General features: G+C 40.0%; 1 protein-coding gene across 1 annotated transcript in view; it reads left to right on the top strand.

Moving 5' to 3' along the window:
• tenm1 (teneurin transmembrane protein 1) overlaps window positions 1-14,991 on the top strand; it is a 166,236-nt gene that overhangs the window by 87,353 nt on the left and 63,892 nt on the right. Inside the window, exons 9-17 of the mRNA XM_061286297.1 lie at window positions 401-595; window positions 6,886-7,086; window positions 9,557-9,742; window positions 9,826-9,855; window positions 9,951-10,097; window positions 11,657-11,891; window positions 12,964-13,083; window positions 13,160-13,421; window positions 13,922-14,207. Of these exons, the coding sequence (XP_061142281.1) occupies window positions 401-595; window positions 6,886-7,086; window positions 9,557-9,742; window positions 9,826-9,855; window positions 9,951-10,097; window positions 11,657-11,891; window positions 12,964-13,083; window positions 13,160-13,421; window positions 13,922-14,207 (1,662 nt within the window). The remainder of the gene's footprint in view (window positions 1-400; window positions 596-6,885; window positions 7,087-9,556; window positions 9,743-9,825; window positions 9,856-9,950; window positions 10,098-11,656; window positions 11,892-12,963; window positions 13,084-13,159; window positions 13,422-13,921; window positions 14,208-14,991) is intronic.

The raw sequence follows: 14,991 nt of genomic DNA, 5'->3' as shown, positions 1-14,991 counted from the left end.
TCTCCAATTCTTGGGTTGCCGTGGTAGCCGGGCTCAGGTGGTGCTTGAGTAAATTGAAACAGCGTGAGTGATAAGCCGGGATGTGTGCGTGTGCCTACGTGTGTGTTCTTTGAATGTGTGAGTGCGAATGTGTATGTCTGTTTGTGTGCATGCGTGCATGTGTGTGTGTGTGTGTGTGCGTGCGTTAGTGCGTGCGTGTGTGTGTGTGTGTGCGTGTGTGTGTGAGTGTTTACGTGAGGAAGGGCGTAGGACTGTTTGAGGATTTGCCGAATCCATGCAGCGGCTGAGATAAGAGTGTGTCACCCCTCTCACACTGGGTTACTATGGTCTCCCAGCTAATATACTGCAGTACGATGTGTGTTTTTTCACGTGGCTGTAATCTGTGTTTGTCCTGTTACAGATTTGTGCCCCGTGTTGTGCAGCGGTAACGGCGTGTATGAGAAAGGAAGGTGTGTGTGCCTGGCCGGTTGGAAGGGAGCAGAGTGTAATGTGGAGGAAGGTCAGTGTATTGACCCCACCTGCTCCAACCATGGCTCCTGCATGCACGGCGTCTGCATATGCAGCCCTGCCTACAAGGGGGTAAACTGTGAACTAGGTAAGAGAGTAAAACTCAATACACAGTTTCAGCTTCATGACTTTGATGACCTTGCCGTATTTTCACCATTGATTATTACAAAACTCATTGCAAAAACATTTCAACGGTCATTATAGATACTAATGTAACCCAAAAAAAAAAGAAGACACAGTCCTGGAGATATTGTTACCAGTATTTTAAAGCAGATATATTTAAAGTGGGGCTGCACAATATTGGAAAAACATGCATTATGTAAAATGGATGTATCTAATGAAAGAAAGAAAATGTCCATGTGGAAAATATGAATGTTTTCACATCTAATTATGTAGTCTTAGTATTTCCTCCACATAATGTTTTCCTATTGGATGGAAATGCACATTTAAGGTTTCAACTGGTTAAAGCAGGAGTCCCCAAACTACAAATACAACCTGCTTTTACATTTGGCCCGGTCCCCTAAACAATACCAAAGACACATTCAGCCCGGTGCACACAAGGCGCAGTCGGCGTTCCTGTCTCTATCCACGCATGCATTTCGCCTTCAGTGGCGCTCAAAAAATGCCCCGCACACTAGGCGAGGGCTTTCAGATTGGTCATGCGATTGAGACTAATAGATGCAGAGAACTTGACATTCTATTCAACCTCATGCGGTCATTTTTTTCTGTGAAGCACCCAGAGATGGTTATTTCTGTGTTTATTTCACAAATAGTGTCATTGCTTACTTTATTCTGTTGTTTGTGAAGAACCCAGAGGGGGTTATTTTTCATTTCATAAATATTCATATTTATTTCACTAATCGTGTGACAATATATTTCCTTTCCAGAAAGATTTTTTAATATTTGGTTATGTGGGTCTTTCTGGAAAATAAAATGTTGCTTAGGAACCGCTAAAATTGTCACACTTATTTTTCCTTTACAAACTGACAGTGGCCCCTCGTCACAGAAGATACAAGTTATGTGGCCTTCAAAGGGAAAAGTTTGGGTACCCTTGGTTTAAACCATACAATTACATATGAATTTATTGCACATCCTTTGTATTCTGCATTATTACAATGGCAATATTTTTTCAATATACTGTGCAGCCTTAATTTAAATTATGCCTCCCCTATATGAGCAGAAAATAAAACCCCAAAAAATAATTGTAGTTCTCTTTTGAAGTCCTAAATATCACAATGTTCTAAATAATACCAAAATATGTCTTCCTATCTTTTCAGTGTAATAATGTAAGTAATAAAACAGTCTCACAAGAATATTGGTTTATCACAGAGAAAAGACGGTCACTTGAGTCTTTTGTTTTCTTTCTAATAATTTTTTTTTTTTTCTCCATCCTATGTTGCCGGGTCTAACAAAGAACTCCGTCAACTTTGCAGATGAACTCTCCTCATACACCATTTTTGTGTTTTTCTGTGTCGCTATGAGCTGTGGCACCATTATTAGCCATTCAAACATTTTTTCCCACTTTTTTGTTTTGTCACCGTCTTGAGCTCTGAACCGTAATCAAAACGTACCTTTCAGTCCAGTGACTTAAGCTACAGCTGTCAAACACACATGCTTATTCATTTCAGAAGCAAACAGCTTTCGATAGCACTCGAGTTTGTAACTGAGTGCAGCTGCTTCTCACACACTTGTCTTAATTGCCACTATTTTCCTTGTTTTCCGGGTCCTTTCCAGCTCACACGTGCCGATAAAGCCCTTATCCCAACAATTGCAAGGGTTTTTGTGGTCAACGAATGTTGCGTTCTCATCGTTGTGTTTGCCAAACATTTGCCTGTATTGTTCTTGTTGCAAGCGATTATTTTGGTTTTGCAACAAGAAAAAACACAATAAGTGTGGGCAAACATTTCTGACCTTGAAGAAACTCTGACAAATGCTGACGTTAACGCCTATTTTGGTACCTTCACCAACAAATTGTTTGCCCCTCAGTGGGAGAGGGTGCACTTCTCACTGCACTCTGCTTCTCATTAAGAAAAAAAATACTCTAACTCTCATTTGTGGCACAAAACGTCAGTCGAAATAAACTCATGCTAATTGGTTCAGTGAAAAACAAGTAAAGCTGGACATCCCCGGGGTCTCATTGTAAGCCAAAATATGTCACAATCAGCTGCAGTTCCAAGAATACTATAAACAAAAAGGTTATAGTACTGTAAATGAGTGAAATAAATAGTATCGCTAAATGCTGTACAAGTGAGGGCCTTCTTTGATAATACTATTATTCATATTGTCAAAAGGCAGAGTGCACTCTAAAACAAAGGCATGCCCATCAAGCCACCCATTTCATTTGCTCCTGTAACTGCCTCCTTGCTCCAATTGGTGTGTATCAATGTTCACATTACATTCTTGCCATGAATCAACCAGTTTTTTACAATGAGTATAAAGAAACTACAGTGATTAATTGATCAAAGATTTATTGGTTTTGTCCGCATTTAAATATGATTTGGGTTTTAGACCTAACCATAGAGTGCCATTGGGGCAAAATTAACTACAGATTTAAAAAATGTTTTTTTTATTTAAACATAGAAAGAGTGCTTTTAATTTGCCATAAATGCTAAATGTGCTGACAGACTGCAGACGACAGTAATTCTTTTCACGGCTTGAAGAAATATAATTGCTCAATACAATCAATACAAATATTTCAATGTTATCAACAAATTTAGTGAAATAATGCAATAAGTGAAATATATCATGGCCATATTTCACTTATTGCATTATTTCACTAAATCCTTCTACCGGTTTATGTGTTTTTCATGACCCATCTTGGTTTGCTTGTTTTTTACTGTGTGAAAAGAAATTAAATTGGGGCCGTCAACTAACTCAAAACAGAGAAAGTAAAATAGGCTATACGCGGTATGTTAAATAAACACAACATTCCTGGTCACCACAAAACAATTATTGTATTTCAAATTTAATTCAATCATTTAGTTTATATCACCAACATGATAATATTATTAACATTATTCCCTAAAATAAACTACCCAGTATTAACATCCTTGGGAAGGAGATTTACTGACGCTGGTGACCCAGAAAATGATCTAAATCGAAATATCAATTGGTTTTCATGTCAGTGAACATGTATTTGTTGGAAATGCATGATGGCAGAATAAATAATATATCTGGAAGTTATTGTGTTTATTTTCAAAATGCATGGAAAAAAGTTAGAATTGTCTTTGTTCCAAATAGCAAACACCATTGACTTTCCTCAGCTTACATTCTTCAAATAAACACGTTTGTCATAATTGTGTTAATGAGTTGGATAGTGGTTCGACCTTGTGGTGAGTGTAGGTAACTGGTCCATGAAGTTGGTGGCATATAACTTTTAGATTAACTGGATGATATAGTAACATAAATTACATTTGTGTATGATTGTAATTATTCACACCGCATGGGGGTGAAATTGGAAGGGGATTGAGGTTAGGTTGTGCATGTCTTTTGGTTTGCTGTAAACTGCTGTCATCAACCCAATTTCCTGCCCAAGATGGCAGACGTTTACAGCCAATCTTACATCAAACAGTACTTGTGATGACTTGCTGTTTGTGATGGCAGAAGTTAAAAAATGATAAGTGCACAATTTCTATCCATAGTACAAACATATACCAGTTTGCCCCAGTTAGAGCTGCTGATTGCAAATAATGCAAAACTACAGTTTGCATTCACTGACTGATACAAATGATGGTAATGCAATGATGGTAATGCAACATAATGAGACCAACACCATGTACTTGGCTGGTTGTACAATCTATAAGTCATCAGGTGAGCGTGAATAAACGTCTGCTTTCAATATGGTAAACCATCTTTAAAGGCAACTTTTATTTTCAAAAGTAATATAAACTGATAGAAAGATGCCACATTCATTTCCAGATAAATTACTATAACAGCGCCTGCTTAAAACTGGTTAACATGTCAGAATCTCAACAACAATGCACTTGTAAACGCTGTTTCCTTAAGAGGAAAAAAGTGTCTCCAATTCCGTGCTTGGGCAAGTCTAATATAGCATGTTTGTGAATTTTATAAGCACCTCAATAGGCGTTCCGGCATGTATTGTATGCCCCCTGACATATGTATCTGGTAATTTGGTGACCAAAAGTAGACACAATTTTAGACTAGCTAAAAGCAGGTCTCACTTGTGGCGCAGGTGGTGTAACGCAGTTTTGATGGATTTAACTGAGATTTAGGTCGACAGTTTTGAATCCCCACAGCCATGTGTGGTGCATGTCATCCTATTTTATTAATAAATATGACAATGGCATTGGACAATCCCTCTATATCGTTGTAGAAATCTGAATATTTGTAATCTTTACAAAGATATTTTCATAGGAACCCTTTGACCATGTGGCAAAACTATATGAGGGGCACGCTTCATCACGGAAGCAATGTCAAAGACTGTGCGTGCATCGGTCGCATTGATTTTAAAGGGAATGAGGGGAGCCATTTAGATTGGCCGAGTGTTGGCTGTGTTCCATCCCACAATGTCTCAAACACCCTCAACCTGTCCACAAAAATAGGGCCTATTGTGTGTTGGCAGAACGGTCAATAGTGAGACATCGTTGTCAAAGACAAACACACCATCATGTAGTGCCCCGTGCTAACATTATTTGACAAACAATATACGTAAATGTCTTGCACCATCGTTCATTGTTTTGAACCATAATGTCGGCGAAACACTATGCTTTACAGACATTCTCTTTTCATCAGTTCGCTTTGCGTGTATATTCCATGTAAAAAAGAATTCCGGCAGCATGTTTGTTTTTTTACTCTGAGTGCATTTCACCCCCTCTACTCGCACATGCAATATTGTATTAACAATGACAGAGGTGGGCCGTCCCTGAGTTTTCTGTCCCTATTGTATTGTAATGTATTGTATTGTATTATTTTGCGTTGTATTGTATCGTATTGTGTTGCATTGTATTGTATTGCAGTGGTCCCCAACCTTTTATATATAAATATATATTATATTATATTTATATAGTATAAATATTTTCGCGGACTGGCATTTATATAAATAAATAATACATTTGTATAAATAAATAAATGAATAATACATTTATAATAAATATATAAATACGATGAAATAAAATGATACGACTGACATAAAAACAGGTACAAATGACAAAAATAAAACTCACCATTACGTTGAATTAGTGGGAGCACTGAGTTTGTTTCTCAGAAACGAGCCGGTCCCATCTAGACGTAGTCGCAGACAATGACACCCGAAGTGATTAAGGTTTGTCTTTTATTGCAGGATGCTTGGTGTCCATGTGTTGAAGCAGTTTTGAATGCTTCATTGCCTGGTTAGTTAGCCTGTCGCCACATATTAGCTTTGCGAGCTCGACTGGGGAAACATGTCACGTGACCGGGACGAGTGTCTTCACCTGAATTAATTGATCGTCGATATTTTATTTTTTTTCTGTGCGGCTTGGCGGCCCGGTACCAAGTGACCCACGGACCGGTACTGGTCCGCGTCCCGGTGGTCGGGGACCACTGTTGTATTGTATTGTATTGTAGTTCAGTTCCAAGTCAGCCAAACGCTGTCGAGACTTGCTGGTAACCACGTCACATGCACATATTGCACGCCTGATATTTTTTCTTTATGTGTGACGTGGAAATGATGTCCTCAAAGCCGAGTGGTTCTTGCCGACGAACTGGCCGCACGTAGTAGGTCAGGGATGGAAATTCAGGGACAAATGGATGATGCCCACCTCTGAACAATGATATTAACCATTCCATATTTGAAGTCCCAATAATGTTTCATAGCCGTGACATAAAGTACTTTAGTCTAATGCGAGTTTCTCATTTTGCGATGGGATTCTCATTGAGTGCACAGTCATGCATGGTTTTGCATCTCTCCACTGTATAACCACCAATTATAAAATAACAAAGCCACATTATTCATAGCTATAGACTCTACTTAATTGTAACCTCTCACCACAGCATTAAAAAACAGCCCCTGCAGAGATTGAATCACGTGTTTGACCTTGAACAGCAGAGCCAAGCTGAGTTGTGCTGAGGCGCTGTGCTGCGTTTTGGCTCAGCTCTCAGAGCTGTAATTACACACACTAACACTGACCACCGGCACATGCAGATTTCAACCAGGCCATTTCACCCCTTATCAAAGCCCGGTTTTTAAGTGTCCTATGAAATGTAATGTTGCGGAACAGATACAGGGATTGTAGCTAGGGCGGTTAACTCCTGGATGGGATGCAAAGAACACTGCTTTCATACTCAGTGAACTGATGATTCTAATTAGACAGGCACTCTCGGATCTTTAACAACTCCCCTTCCCCCCCCAAACTTGGACATTTGTCCTTTCTTTGTCTGCAGTGGACTGCGTAGACCCTCAGTGCGGTGGGCATGGCGTGTGCGTCCGCGGGGAGTGTGTGTGCTCTCCAGGCTGGGCCGGAGTCAGCTGTGAGGACCCGTTGCCAGCGTGTCAGGAGCAGTGTTCAGGACATGGCACGTACCTCCCTGAGTCAGACACCTGCGCCTGCCAACCCAACTGGACGGGACCAGACTGCTACATTGGTAAAGCACAAATTTGATTTTCAGTCCAAAAAAAAACATGCGACACACATTTATCAGTGGTCAAGTGGCATGGCTGATCTTGCCAGGTACAATTTCCCCAGGGAAATGGGATTTATACCCATGAGAGGAATGGATAGCAGCCACTCTAAAATGCTGTTATGTATTCAATTGAAAATAAATGTTTAAATTGCAGAGTAAAATGACCAAACTTTGATAGTGTGGTTGCACAAGTATGGACACCCTTGTATAACTAGGGATGTGGCTGTCTTGACTTTTTCCGTTGTATTAGTCGGTGAAAATATATTTTGTACCCTTCTTCGAAAAGATACTTGTGTATAATGAGATGCCTCTGACGTGGAAGCTCTCCATGGCTTATGCTGTAAGATATTACGACAAAAATGTTGGTGTTACAAATTGGCAATAGTACGTAAGTGCATTATTTCAGAAGTTTGATATTTAGATATTTCGTATTTCATTTTATTCATTTGAGTGTACGGATTATAGGGGTCACATGAACAGTGGAAAAAAGGTACGAACTTTGTCGTGGGAGCATATTTATTTCAGGTAAACATAGCATTTGATCAGGGCTGTGTAGCGTTTTTATATCCACGCTATACTCACAGCCACAACATTAGATTAACAAACATAATCCACTATAATCCAGCACAAAGGATGAAAGCAATCTTTTTTTTCCTCTGAACAAACATGGTGATCGATGATGACTGACAAATTGATGCAAACGGTCATTATCTTTCTGAATATAAAATATTTGATGCTGTTGAACTGGATCTTCGATTGGGCAGTTGTCTCTTATATTGTCTGCTCAGTTTTCATGCTTGTGTGCAATATTACCTGTAATGACTGAGGCAGTGCAAACACCAACAATTTTGCAGTGGATAGCTCACCGAAAGTGCAATCACAAACAAATGTCCTCCAGCTACTTGAAGTGATGGAATAACATGGAGGTAAGAGAAAAACTAGAAGAGGAAGCTATTTTTCAATCAAGGCTGCTTCGAGAATGTAAATTGGAGCAACACAAAACTTGCCATTTAATCTTGCCAAATAAATACTTTGAATGTTTCTTTTTTCCCAATAAAGTTGTTTGAGATTTCTTTCAAAGCAGAATACCACCAATGCCTCTGCATAACATTGATCTGAAAGAAAAGACAATAGTAGTGGAATTCAAAATTACTGTATAAAATGACCTCATCCTTGTCCTTATTAGAGTATATCACAGATGGCAAAATGTCACTTTTAAGGCTTTCCACCACATAAAGTTAATGCTGGTCTTGGCGATGATGATTTATGGGCAATAAGCATGAGTACTTGCCCTCAACATTTGGGGACGTCTTATTACTGTGATATACCATAGCGTGTGATAATGACAGACAGTGGCTGAATATCTATCAGTGGAACAAAGAAGGAATTTGCTCTCTGTGATGTCCTAACCCTTCAATTGCAAATCCTGTTCTTGCCCAACCAAAGCTAAATGCCACTCCACCTTTAATTCCACTTTTCCCACCCTCTCCCTACAATGTATATTTACCATATTTTCCGGACTATAAGGCGCACCGGACTATAAGGCGCACCGGACTATAAGGCGCACCTTCAATGAAGGGCCCATTTTATAACTTTGTCCTTATATACGGCGCACCATTAATGCATCATGTCAGATTTCTAATCCAAATCAAATCATTCTCCATTTCATCTTTCTTATTTCAACTTCAGAAGCAACAAATTACTTTATAATCACAAAATAATGATCTATAGTCTTTTTGATTCATGATCCATAGTCTTCAGCAGGCCACTTATGATTGATTTCATGACACAATACTTCGGGACAGTCTAAATTTAGGAATTTGGTCCATATATAAAGTGCACCAGACTATGAGGCGCACTGTCGGCTTTTGAGAAAATTTTAGGTTTTTAGGTGCGCCTTATAGTATGGAAAAATACAGTAGATTGAAATAACTTTTCGGTGCTGCTAGGTTTGTAGTCTAGCACTTTGCTCGCTTTATTCACAGATATGTCAGTTAAAAAAGAGAAACAAAACATAGACAAGCAAGGCGAGGTAGAGAATAAAATGATGATAGGAAAACAGAATACAGAAAATCTAACAGAGGGGATGAAGGGGTTTGAACATGTCCACCAAAGACCTAAATTTCAGGCACTTGCGGGTTTCGAAATGCAGTGCAAATACGTATCATTACTTTGTTATGTTTCTATTCACTCTTCTCCTGTACTTAGCTATTAGATGACGGAAAATTGTAGATAAATAAGAATACGTCTCCTTCCGCTAACTGATTATTCTGCCTAAATTCTAAATGTTGCTTCTTTTTTTTACTCCATCGTCCATGCAACTCTTTTTCTTTTCAATTCTTAATTTGTTCCATCTGCTTGGCCCATTCTTTTCTCCTCTCACACTAACACGTTTGTCTCGCCCACATACCCCCACCCACCTCTCTGGCAGAATTGTGCCCGGTGCCGTGTGGCAGTCATGGTGTTTGCTCAGAGGGCCAGTGCCAGTGTGAGGAGGGTTGGCTCGGTGTGGCGTGTGACCAGAGAGCGTGCCATCCTCGCTGCGAAGAACACGGCCAGTGCCACGATGGGACTTGCATCTGCCAACCCGGCTGGGAGGGAGAGCACTGCAACATTAGTGAGCGCACTTGGGGGATTTTAATTATTCGTTGTGATATTTGGATTGGAAAATGGTGTCATTGTCACTTTTGTCCTCCACAGTTGCTCATGATCTGGACATCGTTGTGAAAGGTTCTTTTTTTTTTTTAATTCACAACAAGTATTCCCTATTTTGAACAAATTCCAATGACTCCGAGTGTGCATGTCTGTGTTTGTGTCATCCTCAGATGGCTGCCCAGGGTTGTGCAGCGGGCACGGGCGCTGTACCCTGGAGCAGAGTGGCTGGCGCTGCGTCTGCCAGGCTGGATGGAGCGGGCCTGGATGCAGCGTTGTCATGGAAACTGACTGCAGTGATGGAACAGACAACGATGGAGGTGACATTCTATCATCATCTATCATTTTCTGTCTCCATTCGGTCTTTGTTACCTCTTTCATTTCTGTCTTTCTTGCACTTCTTTCCATCAATTGAATAACCCATAAGAATATTTTTCATTGTCCTTCCTTCTTTTCGTCTTTGCGTTTTCACAGTCCTGCTGTGAAGCCTATTGAGTCCTATTACTCATTACTTACCAACAGTACATATAAATTTGCAGTACATTATCAGGAACATTGTAAACCTTGGGCACCCTGTATTTATTTTCAGACGTAAAAGAAAGTTTGAAAAACAATTACAACTCAACAACACCTGTCCTACTGACCATCATTTAAAGAATTTCATTTCATGCAATAATGTATTACTATACTCTCTATGAATGGCCAAGATCCTTTTGACAATGCTTGAAAACAGTAAAAACCTAACAAGCTGCTGCATTGCAAGAAATCCATTAAAAAAATTGAAAGAACTATTGCCATATACTTTGCGTAGGTATCACACTGTCACAGAGCTCATTCCAATCTTTCACTCGTGCCACTTCACTCCCCGGCTTTTCAAATGCCATAATATAGCTCATGCTGCTAATTTGTATACTGTACATGCTCGGCTTTCATATCTGTCTTTCATTCACAGCAGTCCTTTTGTCTGAGGCGTGAAGAAAGACAGAGATGAAAAGATACTGTTGGAAGTAATCAGTGACTAAGAAGAACTTGTCATTGCTCTGCATGGATTGGACAGGGTTCTTCCACCTGGAAAAAAAAACCAAAACAAAAACAAACCATCGCATATAGCGCAAACATTTACACTGCAGATGTATTCATAGTCTAATCTATACTTTGCATTCACTCTCCATCTATGCATAGTAATTTACAAACATTGTCCTTTTAATGGCAACAATGTAGCAAATTCAATTAATTGTGTTCTTTCAAGCTGGAGTGGTGAATGTTATGGAAATGAATTATTGTACTCGGCCACCTTTGTAGGAGGAGGTTATAATAGAATATTGTTGGCCTTTAGTTCTCTGCTCTGTGGTCAGATGCATTTAAATGTCAGCACTGCTTCCTGCCTTTTCAGACACAAGCCGGGAATAGGAAGCACAAATGCCAGCCTGGCTCCTGTTACCTGCTGCTTTGGCTCCTATCAACAGCTATTGTTTACACTAGACTTTTATGGCTCGCGTTCAAATAATTGTGCTGACAATGCCTGATTTATAGCGATATGAAAGGGGCTTGATGAGAGAATCTAATTTGATTTATCTTTGTGATAATGGTGTGATTCGTGAATGCTTTGTTGTCTCAGATTGCATCTCCTTTGTTGAAATCTTCATTGGCTGGAGGTGCAGAAATTATTTTTTAGGCAGAGGTTTTATGGTATCCTTTCTCTATCTTGGACGTGATAATTTAGCACAGTGTACACCCCTCTTGAAATTTGGACAAATGCAAAAATGTTACTTTTTAAAAAGTCATTGAAGCAACTGTACATACTGCTCTTAAACATTGTTGCTAAAAAACATCATAAATGTAGAAAATCTCATTTTGACTTTGTTTCTGTCGATATCAGATGGTTTGATTGACTGTGTGGATCCGGACTGTTGCGAGCAGCTGAGCTGTGGCTCTGACCCTCTATGCCGTGGCTCGACCGACCCCATGGCCTTGTTGCAGCGGAGCCCTTTGCCTCCGACTGCACCCCCCTCACCCATTAACACACATACGTACAGTTTCTACCGCCGCATACACTTTCTCCTTGGCAAAGCAGCCACACACACTCTCCCTGGAGAAGTGCCCTTTGATACCAGGTATGTGCTTGTTTACTCTTTGTGAGTCTGGGTCGCCATGTGCATGCAAAGTGCTTCCCTTATATGTTTTGTATGACGGTGCCCTTGGATTGTCCATTGTTAAAATACAAGAGCAGAAGATAATCAAGTGAATACCTCAGTCTAACGGTATTAAATCTTCCACGAATTGTTACCGGTTAAATGGATGCATGGCAAAAGGGCTGTCCTGTACATATTTCGGTGATCAATTTCACAAAAAGTATGCGAGTATGTATTTACAGCTGAATCTCGATTCTCTCGCTTCAATTCCACAGTATTTTCTGCACTATAAGGCGCACTGGATTATAAGGCGCACCTTCAATGAATGGCCCATTTTAAAACTTTGTCCATATATAAGGCGCACCGGATTATAAAGCGCACCTTCAATGAATGGCCCATTTTAAAACTTTGTCCATATATAAGATATATACATTTGGCTAGCGAGCCGGACTTTGGACACGCCTGCGATAGTGGCTCAATATTGCGCACCTGGTTATAAGGCGCACTGTCGGCTTTTGAGAAAACTGGAGGTTTTTAGGTGCACCTTATAGTGCGGAAAATACTGTAATGGTTTTGATTTTCACCCAGAACAATGATGTTATTCCCGTATTGCCAATATACTCATATGCACAGCTCTGATTCTCACACATTAACTGCACTTTCACACATTAACTGCAAGCAGAGAATGTCATGAATGGGTGGAACAGGGCGACCAAATGCAGCTTGGACCACGGTTTATTGAGGGGAAGGGAGGTGGGCGAACAAAGACACAAGCGGGACCGAGACTCACGGACAGCAGACAGGAAACAGAAGTCCACTCGGACATGGAAGAGATTCTGACCGTGAGCCTCGACACAAGACCGAGGGGAATGAAGGGGTGTGGCTGAGGGAAGTTGCCGGCCGAGCGTCCTCTGGCACGGGCGTGACAGATAATAAACATGCAGACAGACAAATGTGATCTTATTGACAGGATAGCAGGGTGGACGTTTCATCTTGTCCACTTTTGTCTCCTTTTATGATTTTCATCAACTGCTTTCTGTCTTTGTTATGCCAGTCGTGTTGCTGTCATTCGAGGCCACGTTGCTTTGCAAGATGGCTCTTCATTGGTTGGCGTCAATATCACCTTTCCTCAGCATCCTGAGTATGGTTACACCATCAGTCGACAGGATGGAAGGTGTGAAAATTCACACACCTGCACACACACACACATTTCTTTTCCGCCACTAATCTTGACTTTTCTGACACTTTAGTTATGACCTGGTGACTTTGGGTGCAATGTCGGTGACTCTGATGTTCCAACGCCCGCCTTTCCTGCCACAAACACGCACTGTGTGGACCCCAAACAACAACTTCCTAGTTCTGGATCAAGTCATTATGTCCAGGGAAGAGGTGCAGCCTCCAAAATGTGATCTCAGGGCTGTTTTGAGTCCTTATCCCCTGGTGCTGCCATACCCACTTCCCAGATACACAGGGACATGTGCAGAGAAGGGTCCTGCTGTACCAGAGCTTCAGGTAGGCCTACTGAAATATTGTTGGTTGGTCATTTATTGCAACAATAATGTAAATAAGGTTAATCAGCTTAAGTTTATGAAGCTACAAGAGTAAATGTATTTAACCAGAAAATAAAAATCCGATGAGTTCAAGGTCTGTTTTATAATAGTGATCCTGCCGAGAAGGCAAAGCACAACCGGGAGAGTTATTAATATTTCACTCAGCTTTCATCTGTCCATATAGCATCATGATTTTGAATGAACATATTGAAGCCCTAAAAGCCTTAGAGATCTTTTTAACAAAGACGCATTTTAAATCATCATTTTAATATAAATCCTAAATATATTACATCACAATCAAATCATTGAAATACAAAAAGAATAATCATATTTACGATGCTGACTGCCAATTTAGGATCTGTTTTGTGATGCCCTTTCCAAGCGCACCAATTAGCATATAATACGGAGATGATAAAACACATTTTGACCATAAACGTTTGTTTGTCTGCTGTTTTCCTGCAGGCAGTGCAGGAAGAAGTTACAATTCCAGGAGCCTTCATGAAGCTGAACTATTTGAGTACCCGAGCTGCAGGTTACCTCTCCTTGCTGCGTATCCTCCTCACACCTCCATCAGCATCCTCACCCATCTCCCCTCAGGGTGGTCTCTCTAAAGTGCATGTTAAAGCTTCAGTCCAGGGAAGGTTGTACCAACGCTGGTACCCTGCTGGGCCTAGTCTGGTCCACAAACTGGTCTGGAACAAAACTGATGTTTATGGCCAGGAGGTGTGGGGCCTCACCCATGCAACTGGTAGGTTGAGAAATATGCATCTTTAATTCTTTTTTTGTTTGTTTTAATGCACAATGTTCTTGCAAGATATATTTCAAGTGCTGTCTGTGGCTACATTGTGTGGGTGTATTCTGCTGCTCACCCGGTGAACTCTGCGTTTGCGTGGGAAAGAAAATACTTTAGACTTAAATCAAAATTTGTTTGTTTGTTTGTTCACTCAGTGTGAGAAGTACACAATTAATGTCAAAATTTTGATACCATTACATAACCAATAATGGTACTTAACAAGCAAGAACAGCAAAAAATATATATTGTTTAAAAAACGTATTAAATTAAGCAAAAACTCATCCTGCACAGGCAATTTTAGTGGGTTATTTGTTGGGTCAAACTAATTTATTTGCTACAGACAGCATGTTTGACAATTAATTATACCTCATTGTCAAAACAGAAAACAATGAATGTAATGAACAGTGTCTGATAATGTGAATCTAATTAGATTAAAAGTACTAAGTATTATTGTCTTCAATTGTTTCTATATTCACAAGGCTTGAAACATTTTTTCCTTGAGGAGCAATTTTGGTAATCAGACCAGTTAACTGGGGAATGAGACAAATATCCTTTGTACTAAATGTTTTGGAAGTGTTCAAATAAAAACATAGACATCCAGAAAGAGAAAAGTTGAAATGATAACCTATAATAAATGCTGATGAATATTCTCATAAATGTTTGTGTGTTTAAATTAAGGCCATACAATTCACACAAAAAATATTGTCATTGTCATAATGGCAGTATGCATATCACAAAG

Source organism: Syngnathus typhle, linkage group LG1, assembly GCF_033458585.1.
Source record: "Syngnathus typhle isolate RoL2023-S1 ecotype Sweden linkage group LG1, RoL_Styp_1.0, whole genome shotgun sequence".
NCBI lineage: Eukaryota > Metazoa > Chordata > Actinopteri > Syngnathiformes > Syngnathidae > Syngnathus > Syngnathus typhle.
This window is presented reverse-complemented; position numbering and strand designations above follow the sequence as displayed.